Here is a 21,470-nt window from a genome sequence, read left to right on the forward strand (position 1 = left end):
CTATTTAAATACACTGAAAAGAATAACATTTATGAGGAAATGTGGTTTGAGTCATTACTTTAGAAAAACGGCTGTTAGCTCAAAAAGTGAAAATAATGTAGTTACGCAAAAACAAGAACTAACGCTAGCACCAACCCCAACTGCTGATCACAAAAAAACCTGCCTCAACCCTAAGAATAAACGTGTTCCTAACCCTAACCCAAATACCATACCACGTAAAGGTGAAGATATTTAGTGCCAACTTTTTTTTTTTAATGAAAATGGGCAAAAATATAAATACTGAATTTATTACACAGAAAATGATCTTATATATTCAAGGAAATGTGGTCACCATCTCTCATTATGAAAAAAATATATTTTACAAAAATACTTGTATAGTGTACTCACGATAGAACACTGGATTTGGTATTGCTAATGTATGTGTGGCATTTTGTATTGACAGAACGTGCGTGTAGTATTGTGTACTGATCAGACTTGGGTCAAATACATATTTTTTTGGATTCAAATACTTTTCTACACTTAACTTGATCTTGTCAGGCAAATACTTTCAAAAAGTACAATCCCCGCCTTCTGGTCATGTTGGTAGGCTCAATTACACTAGCAAGATCAATAGAGCACAGAAAAGTATTTGAAAACAAATCCAAAACAAATACGTATTTGACACAGGTCTGGTATTTTTTTTTGTTGTTGTTGCCATTTTCTCCCCAATTTAGTCATTATACCAAGTCCCCGTGTGTATCACAGTCCTGATCGATGCACTATCCTCTGTCGGCCTGGGGACGGTGTAGACTACCACATGCCAGCCTCTGATACATGCGGAGTCACCAGACGCTTTTTTTCACCTGACAGCGAGGAGTGTCACTGGGAGAGCGTAACACGTGCAGAGGTTCACGCTATCTCCCCCAGATCCCCTCCCTGCTGAACAGGCGCCCCGACCAACCAGTAGGAGTCGCTAATGCAATGATCAGGTCTCATACCCTCACCGGCTTCCCTCCCGTGAACACTGCCAATTGTGTTCGTAGGAACGTCTGACCAAGCCAGAAGTACCGCTGCCAGGGACTGAACCCAGGTCTCTGCGGTGGTAGGCGAGGCAGGTCTGGTATTGACAATGTATTTATGAAGCATTTGTGTTTAACGTACTTGCACAGGACTGTCAGTGTATTGCTGTGACGATTTAAACATTATAGCAGAGCGACTTGCCCCAGTGAAGTAATTCAGTTCGAGCACATTGCACCCCGGGAACTGAACCCAGAACCTTCGTGTTGAAAGCCAGCTCCCGAGGCACTACAGTGCACCCCCGGTGTTCCGAAGCAAACAAAAGAACTCAAAGCCGTCGCTATAAGGAAATATCGCATTTATTACCACGTGGAAAAAATGTCTCTACAAAGCGGCGTTCCCCGAAGAGGGTTCGGCTGATTATGTGGCAAACTTCTTCTGTCTGACGGGCGCAGGAAGCTGGGTGGTGATGTCCAGCAGAGGGCGCTCTACCACAACCAGCGCGCCGTCCTCCAGCGTGTGCATGCTCAGGAGAGGCTGTGGGCACATCGCAGAGTCAGGTGTGCGTACGTAAACGCACACGAACACACAAATGGGAACACACATGCACGCACGCACGCACGCACGCACGCACGCACACACACACACACGTGCGCAAACATGCCCTCCGCCAGGCACATGTACACACCTTTATATCAACAGCATTGTAAAATTACTTTGAGGACAACAGAGAGCTGGAATAATTATTAGTGTATTGTGAATGTCCCATGACTAATAGCTCATTTGAACCACCACACAATTAAAACAGTTCCTCATTTCCTGTAAAGCTATGCTTTTTTTTTTTTTAATAAATAAATGAAGCCCACAATACATACCATATATATTTGAAATGACGCAAATGGCAGACAGTACTGTTAACATTAACACTCCAAGACAAATTTCCATTGTTGCCCGCATTAATGGACAATAAAGTTTTTTTGAATCTCACCTGGAACCTCTTGCAGACCTTGAACGCATGGCTGCGGCTCGGTCTCTCCTCCTCTGATAGGCTCCTCAGGGTCAGCTGATTGTAAAACTGGGTGGTCCTGTCAGGGAGAGGCTACAAGGCCAGAGGGGAGGCATTCACTTCAGATGACTGGTGTGTGATGATTCAAACTGGTTTTGCATGTTCAATCATCTACACACTTTCACCTGCTGGTTTGTTTATGCAGTCTTATTAGGCATATTTTATTAATAGAAAGCACCCTGGAGTAATGGCACTAGCGGTGCTTAATAAAATTATTTTTATTGAAGATCGAACAGGAATACATAATACCTGGGAATAGAAACTGGGAGTGGCTGGAGGCGGGGCTCGCTCACCTGGCTTTGGTCGACGACGCAGAACATGTACATGTCGTGCAAGAGGAACTGGGCGGGCTTCTGGGGGTTAAAGTTCACGTGCGTGATGGGCGTGTCCCTCTCGAACCACAGAGGGTGAAGCCCCTCCCTCTGCAACTTCCGGCTCCAGTCCGTGTATCGCTTCTCTGCTATGCTGTACTCGAATATCTAGAGAGAGGCATTACAATAACATCACTCACTGACACGATCGCGTTCGCATCCAGACACGCATCGGACTCACATACAGAACCTCATATCTACAGAGATATCACAACGACAAAGCACTATGAAAATTACATAAACTGAACTGAAATTGAAACACTGAATCACTGTATAAAATTACATTTCATTTACATTTACAAATGGGAAGATTGGCGCATTGACACGACACAATCTATCAATAGCTACAGTTATATTACAACATAATTTAAAGTTCACATTTAGATTGATGTAATTCTCTGAATAGGAGTGCAATGTCTACAGATGTCACTCATGCAGAGATGTATCTACCAAGAGAGATTTCTCCTCAGTCACTATGCGTATACAGTATTATCCACCGAAAGGGTTTGAAAAGCACACATTATTTGAACCCAGGCTTTTACGCTTAGTTACTTCTCTAAACTACGATGGCAAAACCACTTCCTGTAGAGAAACGGGTAACTTCCTGTCTGCGGCTAACCTGATGGTCGGCATGCACCACGAGCAGGTTGTTGGTGGCGGGGTGGATGGCCATGGCGCTGGGGCAGGAGCCGTACACGGGCACTGTGCAGTGGGACTGAAACACAGGTCGCAGGTCAAAGGTCGCAGGTCAGAAAACGCTCCAATAGGAAAACAGCGTTCAGAATGAAAACTACACCAAGAATGCAAACCGCTGTAAGGAATGAAAGCTTTAGTCAGAACTAGAACCACGATCGCGGTCAAACGCTTACTGAACGTTTGTAACAGGAAATAACTGGGAGATGAAGGGGTTCGGGTGGATTTTGGCCGATAGTCACCTTGAGTTTGCGCAAGCTGTAGACATGGACCTCGCATGCCCTGTTTGCCGTAGCCAGCCAGGCGCCGTCCGCACTGGCAGCCAGCAGGTGAACGGGCTCTGTGCAACCTGGAAGAGCCAACGCACGGTTCGAACGCAACGAGACTCGCAAAAACAGGCTACGTAACCAACTCTGAAAGGCATGACGGCTAGGGTAGAGCGAAGTTCTTCTCACCTGACGCTGGCTTGAAGGTGTGCACGTACTTGCACTCCGATTGGCTGAGGGAAATCACGTGGACTGAGGAGTGGGAGGAGGCGGCAAACAGTCGGGAAGAATCTGCTGAGAAACACAGCTGGTGGGCGGAGCTCAGGACCTTCGGTAGCTTGGAGATCTGCAGGGAGAGGGAGGAAGGGGGACAGAGAGAACCAATCAGAGAGGGAGAGAGAACGATGAGAGTGAGTGAAGCTGTTTCCTGATTCGCTGAGGCTGGAGGTAAATAAGGTGGGATTTTGAATGAGGCCTCTCTCAGATTTGGAGATGGTTGCCGGTGGGGAGGCGTAGGTCGGTAACCGCGACGACGGGTGCACGCACCTTGACGATGCTGAGCTGGTTGCCCTTGCAGTTCAGACGGAATAGCCGCACGCTGGACACGCTGGAGTACGCCAGCCACCCCCCGCAGCGGGACAGGGCGCTGCAGCTGATGTGCTCCTCGCCCTGGGGGTCACAGGTCAAAGGTCAAAATTTAAAAAAGCAAAATAAATTTTCACTTGAGCTCTAAATACAAAAAGACACCAAACAAGTTCACCATGCCCCAGAGGAATCTGGAGTAACTCACTAATACAGGTAATATTACAGGTAACGGTTGAGGTGACCTCTATGGTACAAGTGATGGGACAGGAATGGTACAGGTGACGGCACATGCGGCGTGTACCCCAAGCGCACCTTTCTCTTCAGCTCCAGCAGTTTCTCAGGTTTCCTCCTCACAGGCAGGCTGTCTCCAGGGCAACCTGCAAGAACCAACATACCCACTCTACATCATTCACTATCTCTATGGTCAAACAGAGTCATTCTACATCACAGTAATCTCTATGGTCACTCATTGTTCTAATTAGCTGCTGTGTAATATTCTCTGTATGGGGTGTCCTGCGGGACATCAGGGCCCCCCTCCCTCACCGTGGGCGTCGCTCTCTCCCAGCCTCCACAGCTCCAGGTGGGCGGGGAACTGGAAGAGCAGCAGCCCCGCCTGCTCCGCACACGACACCAGGCTGCGCTGGAGAGAGAACGGCAGTGTTACCGCACACATCGCTTGCGTACAACAGCAGTTACCACACACAGTGCTCGCGTACAACAGTAGTGTTACCACACACAGACAACAGTAATGTTATCAAGCACAAGCCAATACACACGTACACCTGCAATAGTGATGTTACCAAGCACAAGCCAATACACACACACATGCACACATACTTTCAACAGTAATATTACTAAACACACAAACATTCAGCTTCATGCATCATATCATTGTCAACGTCTCAAAACTTCATCATCCTTTGTGCGATTACAACAAAACCAGAAACATTCCAGAAAATGGCTGCACTTCACATGAACCCCTCTTATAGTTTAACTGTCACGAAAGCTACAACACAGGAATCTGCCAAGGTAAAGGAACGACACCAGTAGCCAGCAGAGAAAACCTAGACTCAGTTTTCACCCAAAAAACAAATGGAGTATCTCAGTGCGCTGCGAGTAGATCCTCACTTTAGCTCAGTAGAACCGAAAATTGAATCATCATCGACACTCCCATTTAAAAAAAAAAGAATTCAGCAGAATATGAACGCAATGGCGCCCTCACATGGGGAAAGTGGATCTTGCGCAATCCTGTGTCGTAGGACTTGACTTCCACCTTATCCAGGAGGGGCCTGACCACTAGCTGTGTGTCCAAACCTGGGGGGGAGAAAGAGATAGTATCACGGTGAGTCAGCTGAAGCAGTACCGGGACTGGACAGCAGGGGGCGAGGGCGCGCACTGACCTCCGGACACGATGGCGCGTTCCAGCTCCAGGACAGCGCGCACGTCGTGGGTGTGGTGCTTGAAGGTCCTGGTCCTCACCCACTCCTGCTCCCCCTCCCCCTCCCCCAGAGTGGCCGAGAGAAACTGGAACTGGACCACGGTGCCTTCGGACGTACCGGCCACCAGGCTGGTCTCGTCCTGCCAACCACACGCAGGCACTCCTCAGTGCCCTGATCTCACAATACCCTCATCCACCCTACACCTCACAGTACAATAATTATACACGATACACTCAGACATACCACTGCCTTAATCGGTGCAAACAAACACACACCCATCACTACTCTCATCTCTCTAGCATGCATGCACGTACACACTCACAGACAGACAGACACACACTCGCACACACCTAACAGTAGCCTAATCTCTGCACTGATCAGTCATTTCTCAGGCCCTTGTATTTCTCCACAGAACTAAACTACAGTACAGCTCCACACTCTGCCTGAACGCCCCCCCCCCCGACGTCTCCCCCGACGTCTCCCCAGCAGAGTCCCCCCCCCGCGCCCCCGGGACGCGCCTGCTCACCTGCGAGACGGACAGGCAGAGGACGTCCCACTTGGACACCAGGTGCGTCCTGACGAGCGTGCCCATGCCCCCGTCCCAGACCTGGACCTTCCCGGCCGAGTCGCCGCTGACGACCGTGCGGTCCGACAGGAAGGCCACGCTCCAGACCACGCACTCCTGGCCCCGCCTCCCCGTGGCCCCGCGGTCCACCAGCATCCTCTGCACCGCGCGCCCTGCAAGAGCAGCCGCGGTCACGCTCGGAACGACGCTGCCCACCCCCCCCCAAAAAAAAGCCCAAGGTGGCCGCGCTTCACACAGAAGGTCAATCGAAGTAAAGTGCAGCCAAAACTTCCATATCAGCCTGACCGCTGTGGTTTTTAGACCATGAAAATGATTACGTTCCATTTCTGATAATTATCGGAAATGGAACGTGGTCGTTATTATCACAGCTATCTAGAAAATGGCAGCCTCTCACCTGATTGGACGTCGAAGATGCGGATCATGTCCAGCATTCCAGCTGCAATCTGGGTTCCGGACGAGTGCCAGGACAGAGAGACAATGCGGCCTGGAGGACAATTAACACGGTCAGCCACGCAATTAACACGGTCAGCCACGCAATTAACACGGTCAGCCACGCAATCAACACGGTCAGCCACGCAATTAACACGGTCAGCCACGCAATTAACACGGTCAGCCACGCAATTAAGGTGGGCAGCCGGGAGCTCAACAGGGTGAACCAGGTGATTAACAGAAAAAAGGTGATTAACATAGAAAACTGAGCGATAAAACTGGCAGACTAGGAGAAATGAAAATAAATGACACTGACACACTATGTGCACAGAGTAGCAGCACAGACAGCAGTGTAGCTGGACTTTTCTCTTGACGATTAACACAATGACCGAGGCGATAAAATTGGGTGATTGACAGGGCAGACCTGGCAGCTAATGGGGTAGACCGAGCAAATGACACGGTCAACCAGGTGATTGACAGGATAAACTGTGATTGACAGTGCAAAACGTGCTACACGTTTCTAGCAGGATCCTTCAGACTTCACCTTTCTGTCTGTCCAGATTCTTTTCGAAACGGATCTTCTCCTCGAAAACTTCGAACACTTTCACCGACCCGTCTTCACACCCGACCTGCAGGGCCAGAGAACAGCAGTTTTAAACCCCTGGCAGTGAAACCAGCTTTACCAGAAGACACACCTTCTCCTGAAAACTGTATATTTCAGACCTAACTCCAGCATTAAGCGTTCTATTCTACAGATATTTAACCTCTTTTGTTATCAGTTATGATTAACCTACCTTTTAATACCTAGTAAAGTCACACAGTCAACAGCTGATTGCTGAGTAAGGCAGCTGAATTATATCAGTTAGTCTCTTATTATAAATTAAAAAAAGATTAAAATGAAACTCTTGCTTGGTGGTGGAATTCTGGCCAATTACATAAGTGGCAGCTTCCAAGACTGTTCATTTTATTCTTACTCAGCCTTTAACCCACCAAACAGTCTTACTGAGATGTATGGTTTATTTCTTAAACGATCACTGGCCACTGTGACACCGGTAATCCATGCCTTACAGTAAACTCAGCATTTTGGATTGGCAGATTTGGAGACTGCCTTATTAAAAACTAAAGCTGCAAATTGTGTCAGATGTTGAACTGGTTTCACTTAACCATCAGGAACATCTGTACCACTCATCCCTTATCACGGATAAAGCTACTTGTAAATTAGCATATTTAAAAGCAAAAATAATAAGTAGTCAAGTCAATCCAACGATACTTCGTGTCTGAGTTATACTGACCGCTAAGTGAGTGCCCTGGGCATTGCACGCCAAAGTCCAGATGGGACCTCCAAACGCGTCCAATGAGTATTTGGATCGGAGATTGAACAAATCATACTCCGTTATTTCCCCGTTCAAGCCTGCCGTGAACAGCCGCTCCCCGACCCAACACACAGCTTCGATGGACCGGGAGTCATTTCCTGGAATCACCTGTAACGACAGATAATTAAGTATTTTCATACGACTAAACCGCAATGCATCCACTTTCCACAAACAAAAAGCTTTTTCATTGTTTTTCATAGCCATTCGCGTACATTTAAATAATTATTTACATTTAAGCCATTTAGATTTGCTGAAACCTTGAGATGGAGACTGCGAGTGAGGCTGTAACTACTCCAACCCAAGACTGAAAACCACATCAAGCTCTTGTTACAACTGGCAACAATTAAGTACCCGGCTCCCGAAAGACCAGAGAAACTGCTGTTAATTTAACACGTCTTTACCTTTTCCTGGAAGTAGTTGTCAGAGAAGTTGAAAATCTCAACGGTTCCGTCCTGTCTCGCCAATGCCAGCCTCTGTGTTTTGTAGTTGAATGCCATGCATCTGATCCCAGCAGGCATGTAGTCGAAGAACCGAACGCGGTGAACCTTAAACTCCCCCATATTCTCTTTCTGGAATAAAATAATGCGAGAAAAGCACGCAGTGTTGGTGACATTTACTAATAACGCTACTACGCTGTAATGCATGGCGAACATACGACAGAACAAACTGAGTGGCTCACATACAAGTTATGATAGCCAGCTAAGTACACACGTGATAATTATATTTATGGGACATCATATCGCACACAGATACGCAAAGCGTTCAAATAACTGTTCTATGAAGACCCAGAAGGCACGATCGATGCGGCGATGATGAGTGTTCACAGGATAAAAGCAGATGATCTGCAAGCTAACAACTGCATGTACAGTCTAGTACAGCGAACATCCTTTAACCAACTAATGATAGCTACGATAACACACCAAGATAACGTCACAAATTAATACACCTGCTATGTCGAGATAATTAATTAGCAGTATTGGACTTGGGCTCACATTTGTTTTCTCCCCAGATGTAGAATTTTTCCGTTTTCACGCTTCCATAACCGAGCAGTGCACAAACACGCCAACTACACCACGTTACCACATGGGAGAACTTTAATCCGGAACCGGAAAGATCGAGTCTCGTACCGGAAACATGTGTTTACAAAGCGTTGGCGGGAAACTTGTTACGGAGTTCTAGCGGTAGCGGCGCTTTTGTACTGCTCCCGCTGGGGAAGAAAGTTAATGCAACTGCAAAGACTATCGGGAGTCGAAGTGGTAATTCGGACAGGTACCATGATTATAGCTATCCTTTTTCATAATTGTTGTGACAAAGTGGTACGAACGCAATTTTATTTATGACCGAATTGATAATATCAGTTGTTATCAGAACCAGGGAGCTGAGACTAGGCAAGCTAACTAGTTCACCATTCATTGGTGCAGTGGGTGCGCAAATGGTTTGATCTTTCATTTTTATGATTTGCTCTAACTTCCGTCTCAATTTTGTGGCCATACAGATTATTACATTTAATGTAATTTAATAGAAGAAAATGTAACTAATACAAAACTATCGATAAGATAGTATTTTGGCTTAAGGCTAGTGGATAGTCAGTCTGCTCTATGAATTTGCTGAATTTGTACTAAATATGAAATTACGTATTTTGGTAACTGTCGCTATTTACGAAGAGTTATAAACCATTCATACTTGTGTGTTACCGTAATATGTTTTTTTTTCTTCTTGTAGACACGTATAAGAGTGGAGGAGACCAAAATGGTTCAGATAATCGTTTCAAGGTTTGAACAAGTATTTTTCACAACTCGTCATAATGCTGTCTTTGCAGTTCATTAAAATTAACAATGTATTCGAATACAAAAATACTGTGGCAGGAAATACTTCTGTAAATATTGACATGGCGTTTCAGCAAAACAAAGGCAGGACAGTCAGTAGTATGGGCTGTGCATGGCAACAACAATGACAACAACAATAACAAACAGGAACAGTAATAACGATATTGACATTATTATTAAATGGGCGTGACACTATATCAACATTATTATTAAATGGGTGTGACACTATATTAACGTTATTGTTAAGTGGGTGTGACAGAGTGTAATGTGCTGCGTTTTCCTGTGGGGGGCAGCGTACAGGGGAGTGGGCCTGAGGAGTGGCTGCTTGTGGAGCTGCAGGGGGAGATGATGTCCAGGGAGAACACTGGACTCGCTGGGAGTCTGATGGGAGACCTGCATTACACCAAGGAGGTATTGGGAAGGGAGGTATCATGCCAGGGTTGCCAGATTTATAATTTATCAACAACATACAGCTACGGCTGTGCACGGTCATTGCGCACCTGGATTGCAGAGGTGCAGACTGGCTGAACATGAACTGAAAGAAAAGAAGCTGCCGCATTCTCAAGCAACATTATGCAATATCTCTGTTTGTTATTTGAAAACAAGCCGACGTTTTGGCAAACTGGTGCCTTCCTCAGGGTATGCACCTGAATCAGTTGAAACACATTTTTTATGCTGTTCAGCAGGTGCATGTAATCATGTGGTGTGGGAGGGACCCATGTGCAAGGTTACTGGACATCATTTGTGAGCTATGAAGTACATGTACGGTTACCTCTGTGTGTTTATATGTGTATTGTGGGTGTGTGTGTATGTGAGTACATGTGTGTGAGTGCGTGTGTGTGTGTGAGTGTATGTTCGAGTGTGTTTGAGCGTGTGTGTGTGTGCGTGAGTGTCAGTGTGTGTGTGAGTGTGGGGTTACCTGCCCGTCTCACCTGCGCGGCGCTCCCCTCTTTCCCTCAGGGCGTTCCCGTGCTCATCGTGGGGCACCACATCCTGTACGGGAAGCAGGTGAAGCTGGAGAAGCCCTTCGCCGTCCTGCAGAAGCACTCGGGCCTCCCGCGGGGGGACCAGGTCCCCATGGAGACGGGCGGGGAGGAGCCCACCTCGTACTCCGTCTCCGCCCTCATTAAGAAAAAGCTCATCTTCAAGACCCGCCCGAAACCCATCATCACCAACGTGCCCAAGAAAGTGTGACCCCGCCCCCACCCCATCTGCCCCGCCCCCGCCCCTGCATGACTGACAGGATCACAGGAGAGGCCTGCCTTTGCCTGAGTGCTGGTCTCAGCTCTCCTTCTTCTGTGTTGACTTTGTCCTTTAAATATTTACTGGGTTGTTTGATACCGTGGGGGCTCGGAACAGGTGTCGGGGTTCATCTGTTCCGAGATGTTAAGCGTCATGATTGTTTGCTGTTGAGAGCGCACCCCTAAAGCTCAAAAGAAATTTGTCAGCTATGTCTGAATGGAAAAGTTGTGAATACTTTCTGAATTCACGTGTACTGTATATAATAAATTAAGCTAAGTGATTATCACTTTTGGACTGTTGAGGTTGCAGCACAGGAAATCTAAAAGACACAGATGAGCCCATATCTATATGTATGGAGATGACCGTAGATAGCATTATGGGAAATGAAGGCTGGAGGCGTAACGTTCTTCCTCGAGTACCAGGGCAGGGTTGTCTGGATGCGGAGAAGTCCCCCCATCAGTGACCTAATCCTTCCCCCCCATTTCAGGACCTTTTCTGCCAATTCTGAGAGGCTCAGTCACCAAAACAAGAAGCCCAAATTATTATTTTAATACTGTTCATTTATTCAAAATGCACAGGTTCTTACAGGGCCTTAACCAATTGCAAAAATATACATTTGAATCGCTCAGTGATTTTCTTAAATCCATTATGTTATATATTTAAATATATACACAATAAAATATATATTTAAATACATATTTATAGTTCCACACCGTACAAGGCAAAAATATGTCTTTAATTTAAAATACATCTTTTACAGATTTTACATAAGATCGTTTGTCACACTGTAGTCATTAAATAGACAAATGCTTGTTTTTTTTTTAGTAATACAAAAAGGTATTTACATGTGATATGCTGTACATTGTCCCAAGGTCCTGAAGGTATAACTGCCAGTAGTTCAGTTATCAGGGTTTCAGTCTCAAGATTATTCCTCTAGAACAACCAAGTGGAATGGTTGTTGGTAAATGTATGAAGATTAGGACCTGGAATTGATATTCGGACCTTTAAACTGCTACTAATGTGACAGCTGTGTGTGCGTGTGTGTGTGTGTGTGAGTGTGTGTGTGAGAGTGAGTGTCTGAGTGAGTGTGTGTGTGAGTGAGTGTGTGTGTGTGTCTGTCGCGCTGTGTGGTAGCTGGTATGCCAGTTAAAGGGCTGCATGTACATGTTTGGTTTCTTGAAAGTGTCACAGTGCCGCACAGAGGTGAGTCACGGAACTGCACCCCTGGAAACAGAATCGGAGAATTGAGCAACTGGAAGAACCAGCAAGACTGATGTCACCTGACGTTTTGACGTTTTGAGTGATTTTTAAAGGGCGCGTCACACTGACCCCAGGTTCTGTTTTTGAAGCGGGGAAAAGCTGCCATTCAAAGTAACTGATACCAGTTTTCTCTAATCAGCCTCAGAATCACATGGACCGAGAAACACCCAGCCTAAAACGTGCAGAATAGCATTTCTCTATAATGACAGGACAGCCTATTGGTACTGGTGTCACTGTGCTGTAACTGGTTCGGCAAAATTGCTGTAGGGCAATTTCAACTATCTCCAGTAATGTAGTGACAGCAACTGTAACATTGTTTTATGGAACAGAAGGTATTCATGAAAAAGGGATAAAATTGCATTTAAACTCGAGGGTCCAGCCACCCACAATGACTCTATTAGCTGGCATCTCACCATGTGCACTTCCGTCTGCTGTTATGATTAATGTCTGCATTTTAACAAGCTCACAGCTGTAGATCAAAGAATATGCGTTTAGGAGATGGTAGTTGAAGATCATAAATAACATAATTTGGTTTGTAAAAATTTCCCAGCTGAAGATCAGAGATCAGTACTCCAGTTTTTATTTCACCCTGAGGATCTCCGAGCCCGGACTGGATGTGCAATAATGAAGATTTTCCCTCCAGCCGCTACACCCAATTAACACGCACTACTCAGACTCCAACTGCTACACCCTAATAAAACACACCACCATGGACTCCCAACTGCTACACCCTAATAACATGCCAACACAGACTCCAACTGCCAAACCCTAATAACACACCAGCAGGGACTTCAGCTGCTAAACTCCAATAACACACTACCACGAACACCCAACTGCCAAACCCTAATAACACGCTCCAACACAGACTCCAACTGCCAAACCCTAATAACACGCTCCAACACAGACTCCAACTGCTAAAATCTAATAACACACACCACTGCAAGGTTGTACAGGAGGGACACCAATGTACAGTGATCTACTTTTATAAGGCTGAGAGTAAGGCCAAACTAACTTAAACTCTGTGAGCAGTGATACTCAGTCACTTCGAACGGAATCAGAGTTTGAATATGTGAGAGTCCGTGGTGGGAACTCCACCTGATCTTCACCTGGAATTCCACCATCAAAGAAAACAGGTCATGTGCACTGTTGATGTTTGCGCTGCAAAGCGTTTTTTTTCTCTTTCCTGTTTGCTCTTCAGCGTTTCAGCTTGCACAATCATCCTTTGATGAGAAACATTTGTTCTTGTTTGACGCAATGTAATGCAACAGAATACATATAAAGGTGCAAGAACTTTCCACTATTTAAAACAAAGCAGTACTGGTAAAGCACAGTGAAGTACCGGCAAAGAGGGATATTCCAATACCTTTTAAAAATTCTGTTAACTTTTTTGTTGCAACGTGATTCTCACCTTTATTTAACCAAATAATAATTTTTCTCAGTTACAACCTGATCTGCTTTTTGTTTCGCATAATTATTCTGTTCAGCCTTTTTCATTTATCATAGATCCCTCTCATTGAACGCCTGACATGGAAAATCACAGCACATGATATTAATACAGTGATGACGATACAGAGATAGATTTGATTGGCGCGAGTGGGGATGATGGCGACATTTGATTGGCGGAGAATGTGTTCGTTGGTCCGGATGTGTCCCACTTCTCCGTATCCAGGCTTGCTCGTGCTGTCGTGACCACATTTAGGAGCAGTGTTGATGCTGACGGACATAATGGCACTCGCAAATGGCAGTGCACTGGTGTTTCGGCGTCACGCGCTGGATGTAGGAAAATAATGCGTGTGAAGTTAAAGAGTGTCTGCCCATGCGTAGCACCTGGGAGGCTGACCTCATCGTTGGCTCACTCCGGTAAGTTCTACAGGGCCCGGTTCTGGTCCAAGTTCAGAAAGCCACTATGCATCCCAGATGCTTTTGGGACTCCAGGGACTTTTAAATTCAGTAAAGACAACAGACTTCGTTTCCAGCAGCTGTAAACGGTGCATTATATATTGCACGTTAATCGTGCACCAATGTAGGTAGAATCACCACTAAGTTCTTAAGTCTCTAAACAGAGAAGGGTGTTGTAAATGAACAGAAGCCGGAAACACGGTACATGGTAAATTTAATAAATAAAAAATAAAGTTTCTAATGCCATGCCTGGCCTGGAGATGCACTTCTCACCACAGCGCCCTCCAGTGGCAGCTGTGTTTCATCACAGTACCCTCTCTTGGTGGCTGTGACACCACTGTGGGCAATCAGGAGAGACTGAGGGAAGAGCATTTGAGAGTAAAATGTATCTTTAAAATATACCTGTAAACGCATAATCCTGTACTGAATGTGGCAAATTAAAAAATTGTTCTACAGAGTAAGCGTGTGCAGGTTTCATTTAAACACTAAAAGAGTTCAAATGGATTTTGAGTGCAAGGCCACTCGTTCTGGCCATCAAGATTTGTAGATGTTAAAAAAGTGCACATAATCCACCCTATGACTCGTCAAAGTGGAAGGTGTTTGGCCAGCTTAGGAGACCATTTCTGTACAAAGGCTGGATTGTCAGTTACATGTTAGGATTTTAAAAGTGCACCAGTAGAGAGAGTCATGGCAGAGCTCCACGGTCCTACCCAGTGTGAAGCAGGAGTCCGTGTTGCTGAGTCGGTGTTATCAAATCAGTGTTATTTCTGTTGCCCAGCTTCCTGCCTCAGCCGGCCTCTTCCTGTCTGCTGAGAGCCAAGATGGCCACTACGCCCTGGAAGAGCGAAAACCCGCCTCCTCTCCCCCTCCCCAGAACTTAAACCGGTATGTACTTAACGCCTCTGGTTTCCGGAAAAGCACCGCACCAGCGTAGCACAAACTAGTGACCCTCAGCACCCCCCCCCCCTTAGGAGACACACCATAATCCCCGTAAGAGTTCAGTCTGAAACGCGAAAAAACAAAGAACAAAGCCCCTGAACTTTGGCACGGGAGACCCAGCATGCAGTTTGCGAGGGCGAGAGTCAGAGGGAGCCCCGATGAGCTGGGAACTGTAGCACCTGGGGGAGGGGCGGGGCCTCAGGATCAGCTGTGTCAGCAGCACCAGTGAGAAAGGGAGGGAGTTTGGGGTGGGGTGGTGGGGAGGGGGGCGTGTCCTAGACCTCGCCGTAGGCCAGGCTGTACTGCTCCTCCCGCTTGTTGCAGCGCTTGGCCACGATGGCCAGGTAGAGCGCCAGCAGGGCGGCCCAGTAGCAGGCGTAGAGCGCCGCCCCCGCCACCAGCAGCGCCCGCTCCGTGCCCTCCAGCCCCGCCCGCGCCTCGCAGTAGATGGTGTAGGCCACGCCCCCCAGCAGCACGCATGCCCACGCCGTCACGGGCACCGCCCCCATGAAGTTGACCACGATCTTCCGGCGGCCCGAGGTGCCCCAGCCGGCCTGGTTGATGGTGAGCAGGGCGAAGATCTTGGCGGGGAGCAGGCTGGACATGTAGAGCAGGGAGTAGAGCGACATGAAGATCATCACCACGCTGCCCCGCAGGAAGCAGGCGTAGACCGCCTTGACCACGCCCACCAGCTGCACCGTCAGCAGGAAGAGCAGGATGTTCCACAGCCGCCCGCGGTAGAAGAGCTGGATGACCGTGGCCACCAGGAAGAAGGGGAAGAAGCCGGTCACCACCGACTCGTAGGTCATCCACAGGCTGTGCTTGTGGAACCACAGGGCGTTGTAGAGCCACTCGCGGAAGTAGGACTTGCTCCAGCGCGTCTGCTGGTTGAGCCAGCGCAGGTAGCCCGTGGGCGTCTCCGTCAGGCACTTGGCCCGCGCGGTGAACTTGGTCTTGAAGCCCAGGCTGAGCACGCGGTTGGTCAGGTGCCGGTCGTCGCCGAAGCTGCACTTGGTGCCCAGGAAGGTCTGCTGGTACCAGGGCTCCAGGAAGCGCTGCAGCAGGCTGTTGCGGTACATGCCCAGCGGCCCGCTGATGCACTGCACGCAGCCGAAGTAGGACTGGCACGCCCGCTCCACGTTGAACGCCATCCAGTACCGCACGCTGCTCAGGAAGGAGATCCACGAGTCGTACTTGTTCAGGATCTGCAGGGACAGGGGGGAGATACGAGCGCTGCGATTGGTCATAATGCAGCGAAAAGGGACGGGGGAGATACGAGCGCTGTGATTGGTTATAATGCAGGAAAAGGGACAGGTGAGATACGAGTGCTGTGATTGGTCATAATGCAGAGAAAAGGGACAGGGGAGATTACGAGCGCTGTGATTGGTCATAATGCAGGAAAACGTACAGGACTGATATGAACGCTGCGATTAGATATAATGCAGGAACAGGAATGGTGAAGATATGAACAATGTGACTGGTTGCCATGCAGGAACAGGAGTAAACTAAGCACAAGCAATCTGATTGGTCACAATGTAGGGACAGAGCAGAGATTGGTACTGTGATTGATCATAATGCAGGGCTGGGGGAAAATTATAAATAGCTTTGATGCACATCAGCAAAAGATTTCAACATCATACAAGGGAGAGACAGAAGCTCACCTGTACATCTCCTCCGACTCCTCCCACCTCCGGATCCTCTTCCAGAATCTTCAGCATCTCTATGGTGCAGGCAGGGTCCAGAACTGTGTCCGAGTCACACACCTGCACAGGTAACACAGTTTTCAGAGTAAAGTAGGGAAAACTCACAAAGCAGGTAAAACAGGTTACCTACCTTCTATAAGCACAGCTGTGCACACCTGCACAGAGCAAGTAAAACAGGTAATCTGGCATGTCTATAAACACCTGTATAAGGCAGTTAACCTTGCATTTCTCTGTATACCTGTGCAGTGCTAGGACCACAGGTAACCTGTGTGGTGACACAGGTACAAATATCTAGGTATTACTGAGAGGCAATACTGGCAAAACTTAAATCATAAATTTAAACAACAAGCATGTTCCCTCATAATATTTATCTGTATATGTAAATATATTTTAAAATTTTGTTTTAAACACAACTTAACATTGATGATTATACACAAAAATAGAAAACACATGCGAGTGTACAAACACACACACCACAGCCACACACATAGACTCACACACACGCACACACAGACACACACAACACAACCACACATACACACACACACACACACACACACACTCCAGCTCCTGCTTATTTCAACAGACGACAATCTGGCTGTGACTGCACTGGAGGGTCTTAGGGTTCACCGATGGAATGCAGGTGTGCTGAGTCGGGCTTTAATGAGTGCAGGTGTGTGTCAGGCCGCGTCTGACCCCTGACCCCTCTCTCCGTAACCCATCAAAGGTGACCCACCTTCAGATGCACCACAACACAATGAACAAATCTTCTCCTTGGGCCTGGGACACCTCAAAACAGCCAGCCCTAAATAAATATTCAGCACCACCAGTGGCCTTTACCTGCATCGTCAAACAGTAGCATCAAAGGAGAGGAGAGGAATTTACTGGGCTGTGACAATGACAGGAGAGTTCATTTAACGTTGGCAACAGCTGGAGGGAAACAGCTGGCGAGTTTGTGTGTCCAGTCGTTGTGGTGAGATCTTTACGGCCTCAAAGGACGGCGCCAGAGACCAGAACAGACCGCGTGCTTTTAATTCACTACAGACGGTTCAATTACAGACACCAGCCACAGACGCTCAAACTACAGGCACTCCAACCGTAACCACTGACACTCGGACTATTAGAGACTAACCACAGACACCTGACACAGACTCTCAAACTAACAGATGCCACACATCGTGCTCAAACTACAGACACTCCCAACCACAGCCACTGATGTTCAAACTACAGAAACTCAATGCAGGCACCAGTCACTGATGTTAAAACTACAGACACTCCAACTAGGCACCAGCGACCAATGTTAAAATTACAGATAGTCCAACCAGACGCCATCCACCGATGTTAAAACTACAGACACTCCAACCAGACACCAGCCACTGATGTTAAAACTACAGACACTCTAACCAGGCACCAGCCAATGATGTTAAAACTACAGACACTCTAACCAGGCACCAGCCACTGATGTTCAAACTACAGACACTCCAACCAGGCCCCAGTCACTGATGTTCAAACTACAGACACTCCAACCAGGCCCCAGTCACTGATGTTCAAACTACAGACACTCCAACCAGGCAGCAGCCACTGATGTTCAAACTACAGACACTCAACCAAACACCAGCCACCAATGTTCAAACTACAGACACTCAACCAAACACCAGCCACCGATGTTCAAACTACAGACACTCAACCAAACACCAGCCACCGATGTTCAAACTACAGACACTCCAACCAGGCAGCAGCCACCGATGTTAAAACTACAGACACTCAACCAAACACCAGCCACCGATGTTCAAACTACAGACACTCAACCAAACACCAGCCACCGATGTTCAAACTCCAGACACTCCATCAACAAAAACATGGATCGCAGAAGGGAACCAAGCAGAGAGCCGGGGGGTGGGGTGGGGTGGGGGGGGGAGCAGCCTCTGCCACGCACTCACCTGCATGTAGTCCACCGTGTCCCCCAGGGCCTTGAAGGCGGTGTACATCACCTCCCGCTTGCCGCCCCACTGCTGCATGATGCAGGAGTGCTGGCAGCCGCGCACCACCCGCGCCACCCACGCCGCGTCCTCCGCCCGCGTCCCCTCCGAGTGGTAGTTCCCGCCCCACACCGCGCAGCCCGCCTGCTCCGCCCCCATCACCTCGCGGAAGATGTCCATCATGTAGGCGTCCTCCGGCCGGTTGCCGTCCACCACCAGCACCACCTTCAGGCCGGGGTGGGAGAGGCGGCGCACGCTGCGCAGGCACTTGCGCAGGTAGTCGGGCGCCTCCTGGTAGGCGGCGATGCAGAGCGCCACCGAGCGGCGCAGGAGCCGCGGCGGGGCCGGCCGCCGCATGCGCCGGTGCTCCAGGAAGGCGAAGAGGCTCTGCAGGAACAGGTGCAGCCCCAGGATGGCGCCGTAGAGCCCGAAGGACAGGTGGTGCTGCTCGGTGTGGATGAACTGGTAGCCCGTCACGTAGGCCAGGAGGATCCCGAACAGGACGACCGCGGCGAAGAGCGTGGTGCCCACGATGTGCAGAGCCGTCCGGCAGCGGGAGGGCATCTGGGGGGAGAGGGGCATGATGGGGCAGCAGGAGTGAGAGACCTCACAGTCATAGCAGAATCCGCATTAGAACGGCAATAATATAACTGATATTCTAACCTTTACTCTCGTCTATATCCATACGAAAACATCTTCAGTTAAATAACCAAGAAGAGAAGCCAGGTTTAAACATCTTCAGTTTAATATCCAAGAAGAGAAGCCAGTTTTAAATCTTTTGGTTTAGTTCCAGTGTAAACCCTAAAAAGATTCCTCAAGCTTGCATTTATAAAAACCTGCTGTTTTACTTGTTTGGTAAAACGCTATTCTCTCTCATAGACGTGCGCAGACACAGTAGTAAAAACTATTCAACTGTGTAGCATAACCTGGTTTATGTCTTTCAGTGTTGAATTTTTATTGATCACCTTGTTAGCGATGACCAAGTTTGGCGCTAGCGGGCAGACAGGGTGATTATTATGGTGCACGCTGGGAGGTGGAGTCATACGGGGACAAATTAAGATGGAGATGGAGTTTGTGTGGTCGTTCCTACACATAAGTTTATGTGAGCAGAGGGATAACGTCCTCTGCTCTGTGGGCGCGGTTCTGCCCCGCCCTGCAGACGGCTTCCTCTGGGTTTGCCGAGTACTTTTCCACACGAGAACCCCACCATTCACACACCCACACACACGTAGACACACACACAGACACACACACATTTTCTTCCACACAAACTTGTTCAGATTACAACACTGGCACAACTGAGCCTTGTCACAGCTTATAACTGAATCTTACAACCCTCTGTTTCGTTACCGCAAAAATGTACAAATGAATACATCGGTACAGATTCATACACATACCCACAGACTAATACATCTCCCTACACACATCTATTTACATGTAAGTCCATATACTTAAAGACCAACTTGTGGTATGTCCCTACAGACTAATACCTCTATCTACACAGTTACAGATGTGGGAGAAGACGAGTCTTAACTAACACTGCTGGAGTGTCTGTGCTAGCTCCCTTCTCTTTCTCTCTCTCTCTCTCTTTTTCTCTCCCTCTCCACCTCTCCTTCCCTCCCTCTAATGGTCATAATTAAAGGCTGGGTGGACTTGGCCAGAACTCTGGGAGTGGAGGGCTGGTGGGGGGAGAACAATCCCCCCCTTTCATTCATTAAATTACCCCCCTCCCACCCCCACCCCACCCCACCCCTCTCGCTCAGACTGCAGAAGAAAGAGTGGCTTCATTCACAGGATTCATATCATACACCCTTACCCCCCGCACACACACACACTTACACAAACACACACACACACACACATGCACACGCACACACACACACACTTGCTTGCACACATGCCTCCAGCACCTCCTTCGAGGTGAGAGGCATGTGTGCAAGCAAGTGTGGAGAGGACCCTAGAGAGGACCTACAGGACGTGCCAGGACACCCTCACCCTGAGGGGCAGACAGACAGACAGACAGGCTCAGCCACAGAATGTGTGCTTAATTAGAGGCCATGCTCCCCTTTATGCCCTGGCTCAGGGTGGGAGCACTGAGCCCATCGGATTATCCATCTCTGCCCAGTGAAAGAAACACAGCATTTGGAGGCCAGCCTCCCATCAACAATAAGAAACAACAATTGAATAATACAATACCCATGGGCAAAAAGTCCAGTGCCCTCTGTGAACCATGATCAAACTAGAGCCTCTATAATACTACAAGTGTCTCAAAAGTCCTACAAAAGTCTCTAAATTAATACAAAAGCCTCTAAAATATTACAAGAGCCTCTAAAATTCTGCAAAAGCCTCTAAATATTGCAAGAGCATCTAAAATCCTAAAAGAGCCTCTAAAATATTACAAGAGCCTCTAAAAAATATAATAAGTCCCACTAAAACCCCATAAGAACCTCTGAAATCCTACAAAAGCCTCTAAAATCCTATTAGAGCCACTAAAACCTTATATGAGCCTCTAAAAGTTCACAAGAGCCTGCAAAATATTGCAAGAACATCTAAAATCCCTAAAGAGCCTCTAAAATATCAAAGAGCCTCTGAAAATATAACATTTGCCTCTAAATTCATATAAGAGCCTCTAAAATCCTACAAAATCATCTGAAATATTACAAGAGCCTCTAAAATCCTACAAAAGCCTTTAAAATCCTATAAGAGCCTCTAAAGTCCTAAAAGACCCTCTAAAATCCTACAAAAGCCTTTAAAATCCTATTAGAGCCTTTAAAATCTCATAAGACCCTTTGAAATACTACAAGACCCTCTATATTAA

The 21,470-nt window shown here is 47.6% G+C and overlaps 3 protein-coding genes across 6 annotated transcripts in view; 1 reads left to right on the forward strand and 2 right to left on the reverse strand.

The window, feature by feature from the left end:
• Nucleotides 1-1,337: 1,337 nt before the first annotated feature.
• On the reverse strand, nucleotides 1,338-8,916 carry utp4 (UTP4 small subunit processome component). 2 transcript variants are annotated; one of them, XM_035396140.1, is made up of 17 exons: nucleotides 8,797-8,916; nucleotides 8,206-8,373; nucleotides 7,724-7,912; nucleotides 6,976-7,060; nucleotides 6,397-6,486; nucleotides 5,943-6,154; nucleotides 5,378-5,555; nucleotides 5,200-5,291; nucleotides 4,521-4,617; nucleotides 4,290-4,354; nucleotides 3,939-4,061; nucleotides 3,582-3,738; nucleotides 3,369-3,475; nucleotides 3,053-3,148; nucleotides 2,356-2,541; nucleotides 1,985-2,095; nucleotides 1,338-1,533 (listed from the first exon to the last, which is right to left on the reverse strand). In XM_035396140.1, the coding sequence occupies exons 2-17, from the start codon at nucleotides 8,362-8,364 to the stop codon at nucleotides 1,417-1,419; spliced, it is 2,064 nt and encodes a 687-aa protein (XP_035252031.1). In that variant the 5' UTR covers nucleotides 8,365-8,373; nucleotides 8,797-8,916; the 3' UTR covers nucleotides 1,338-1,416. The 2 variants fall into 2 exon arrangements, with proteins under 2 accessions (XP_035252031.1, XP_035252032.1); XM_035396141.1 differs by lacking the exon at nucleotides 8,797-8,916 and adding an exon at nucleotides 8,488-8,643.
• Nucleotides 8,917-8,977: 61 nt separating this feature from the next.
• chtf8 (CTF8, chromosome transmission fidelity factor 8 homolog (S. cerevisiae)) lies at nucleotides 8,978-11,158 on the forward strand. Its single transcript, XM_035396146.1, has 4 exons — nucleotides 8,978-9,073; nucleotides 9,527-9,576; nucleotides 9,924-10,041; nucleotides 10,591-11,158. The coding sequence occupies exons 2-4, from the start codon at nucleotides 9,554-9,556 to the stop codon at nucleotides 10,822-10,824; spliced, it is 375 nt and encodes a 124-aa protein (XP_035252037.1). The 5' UTR covers nucleotides 8,978-9,073; nucleotides 9,527-9,553; the 3' UTR covers nucleotides 10,825-11,158.
• A 253-nt stretch (nucleotides 11,159-11,411) lies between these two features.
• Nucleotides 11,412-21,470, reverse strand: part of has3 (hyaluronan synthase 3) — a 14,700-nt gene continuing 4,641 nt past the window's right edge. For 2 of the 3 annotated variants that reach the window (XM_035396143.1, XM_035396142.1), the window contains 3 exons: nucleotides 18,614-19,216; nucleotides 16,632-16,733; nucleotides 11,412-16,203 (listed from right to left, as the gene is read on the reverse strand). In XM_035396143.1, coding sequence (XP_035252034.1) covers nucleotides 15,184-16,203; nucleotides 16,632-16,733; nucleotides 18,614-19,216 — 1,725 coding nt within the window. In that variant the 3' untranslated portion in view covers nucleotides 11,412-15,183. The remainder of the gene's footprint in view (nucleotides 16,204-16,631; nucleotides 16,734-18,613; nucleotides 19,217-21,470) is intronic. The other variant, XM_035396144.1, reaches the window with a different exon arrangement.

This window comes from Anguilla anguilla, chromosome 16, assembly GCF_013347855.1.
Source record: "Anguilla anguilla isolate fAngAng1 chromosome 16, fAngAng1.pri, whole genome shotgun sequence".
NCBI lineage: Eukaryota > Metazoa > Chordata > Actinopteri > Anguilliformes > Anguillidae > Anguilla > Anguilla anguilla.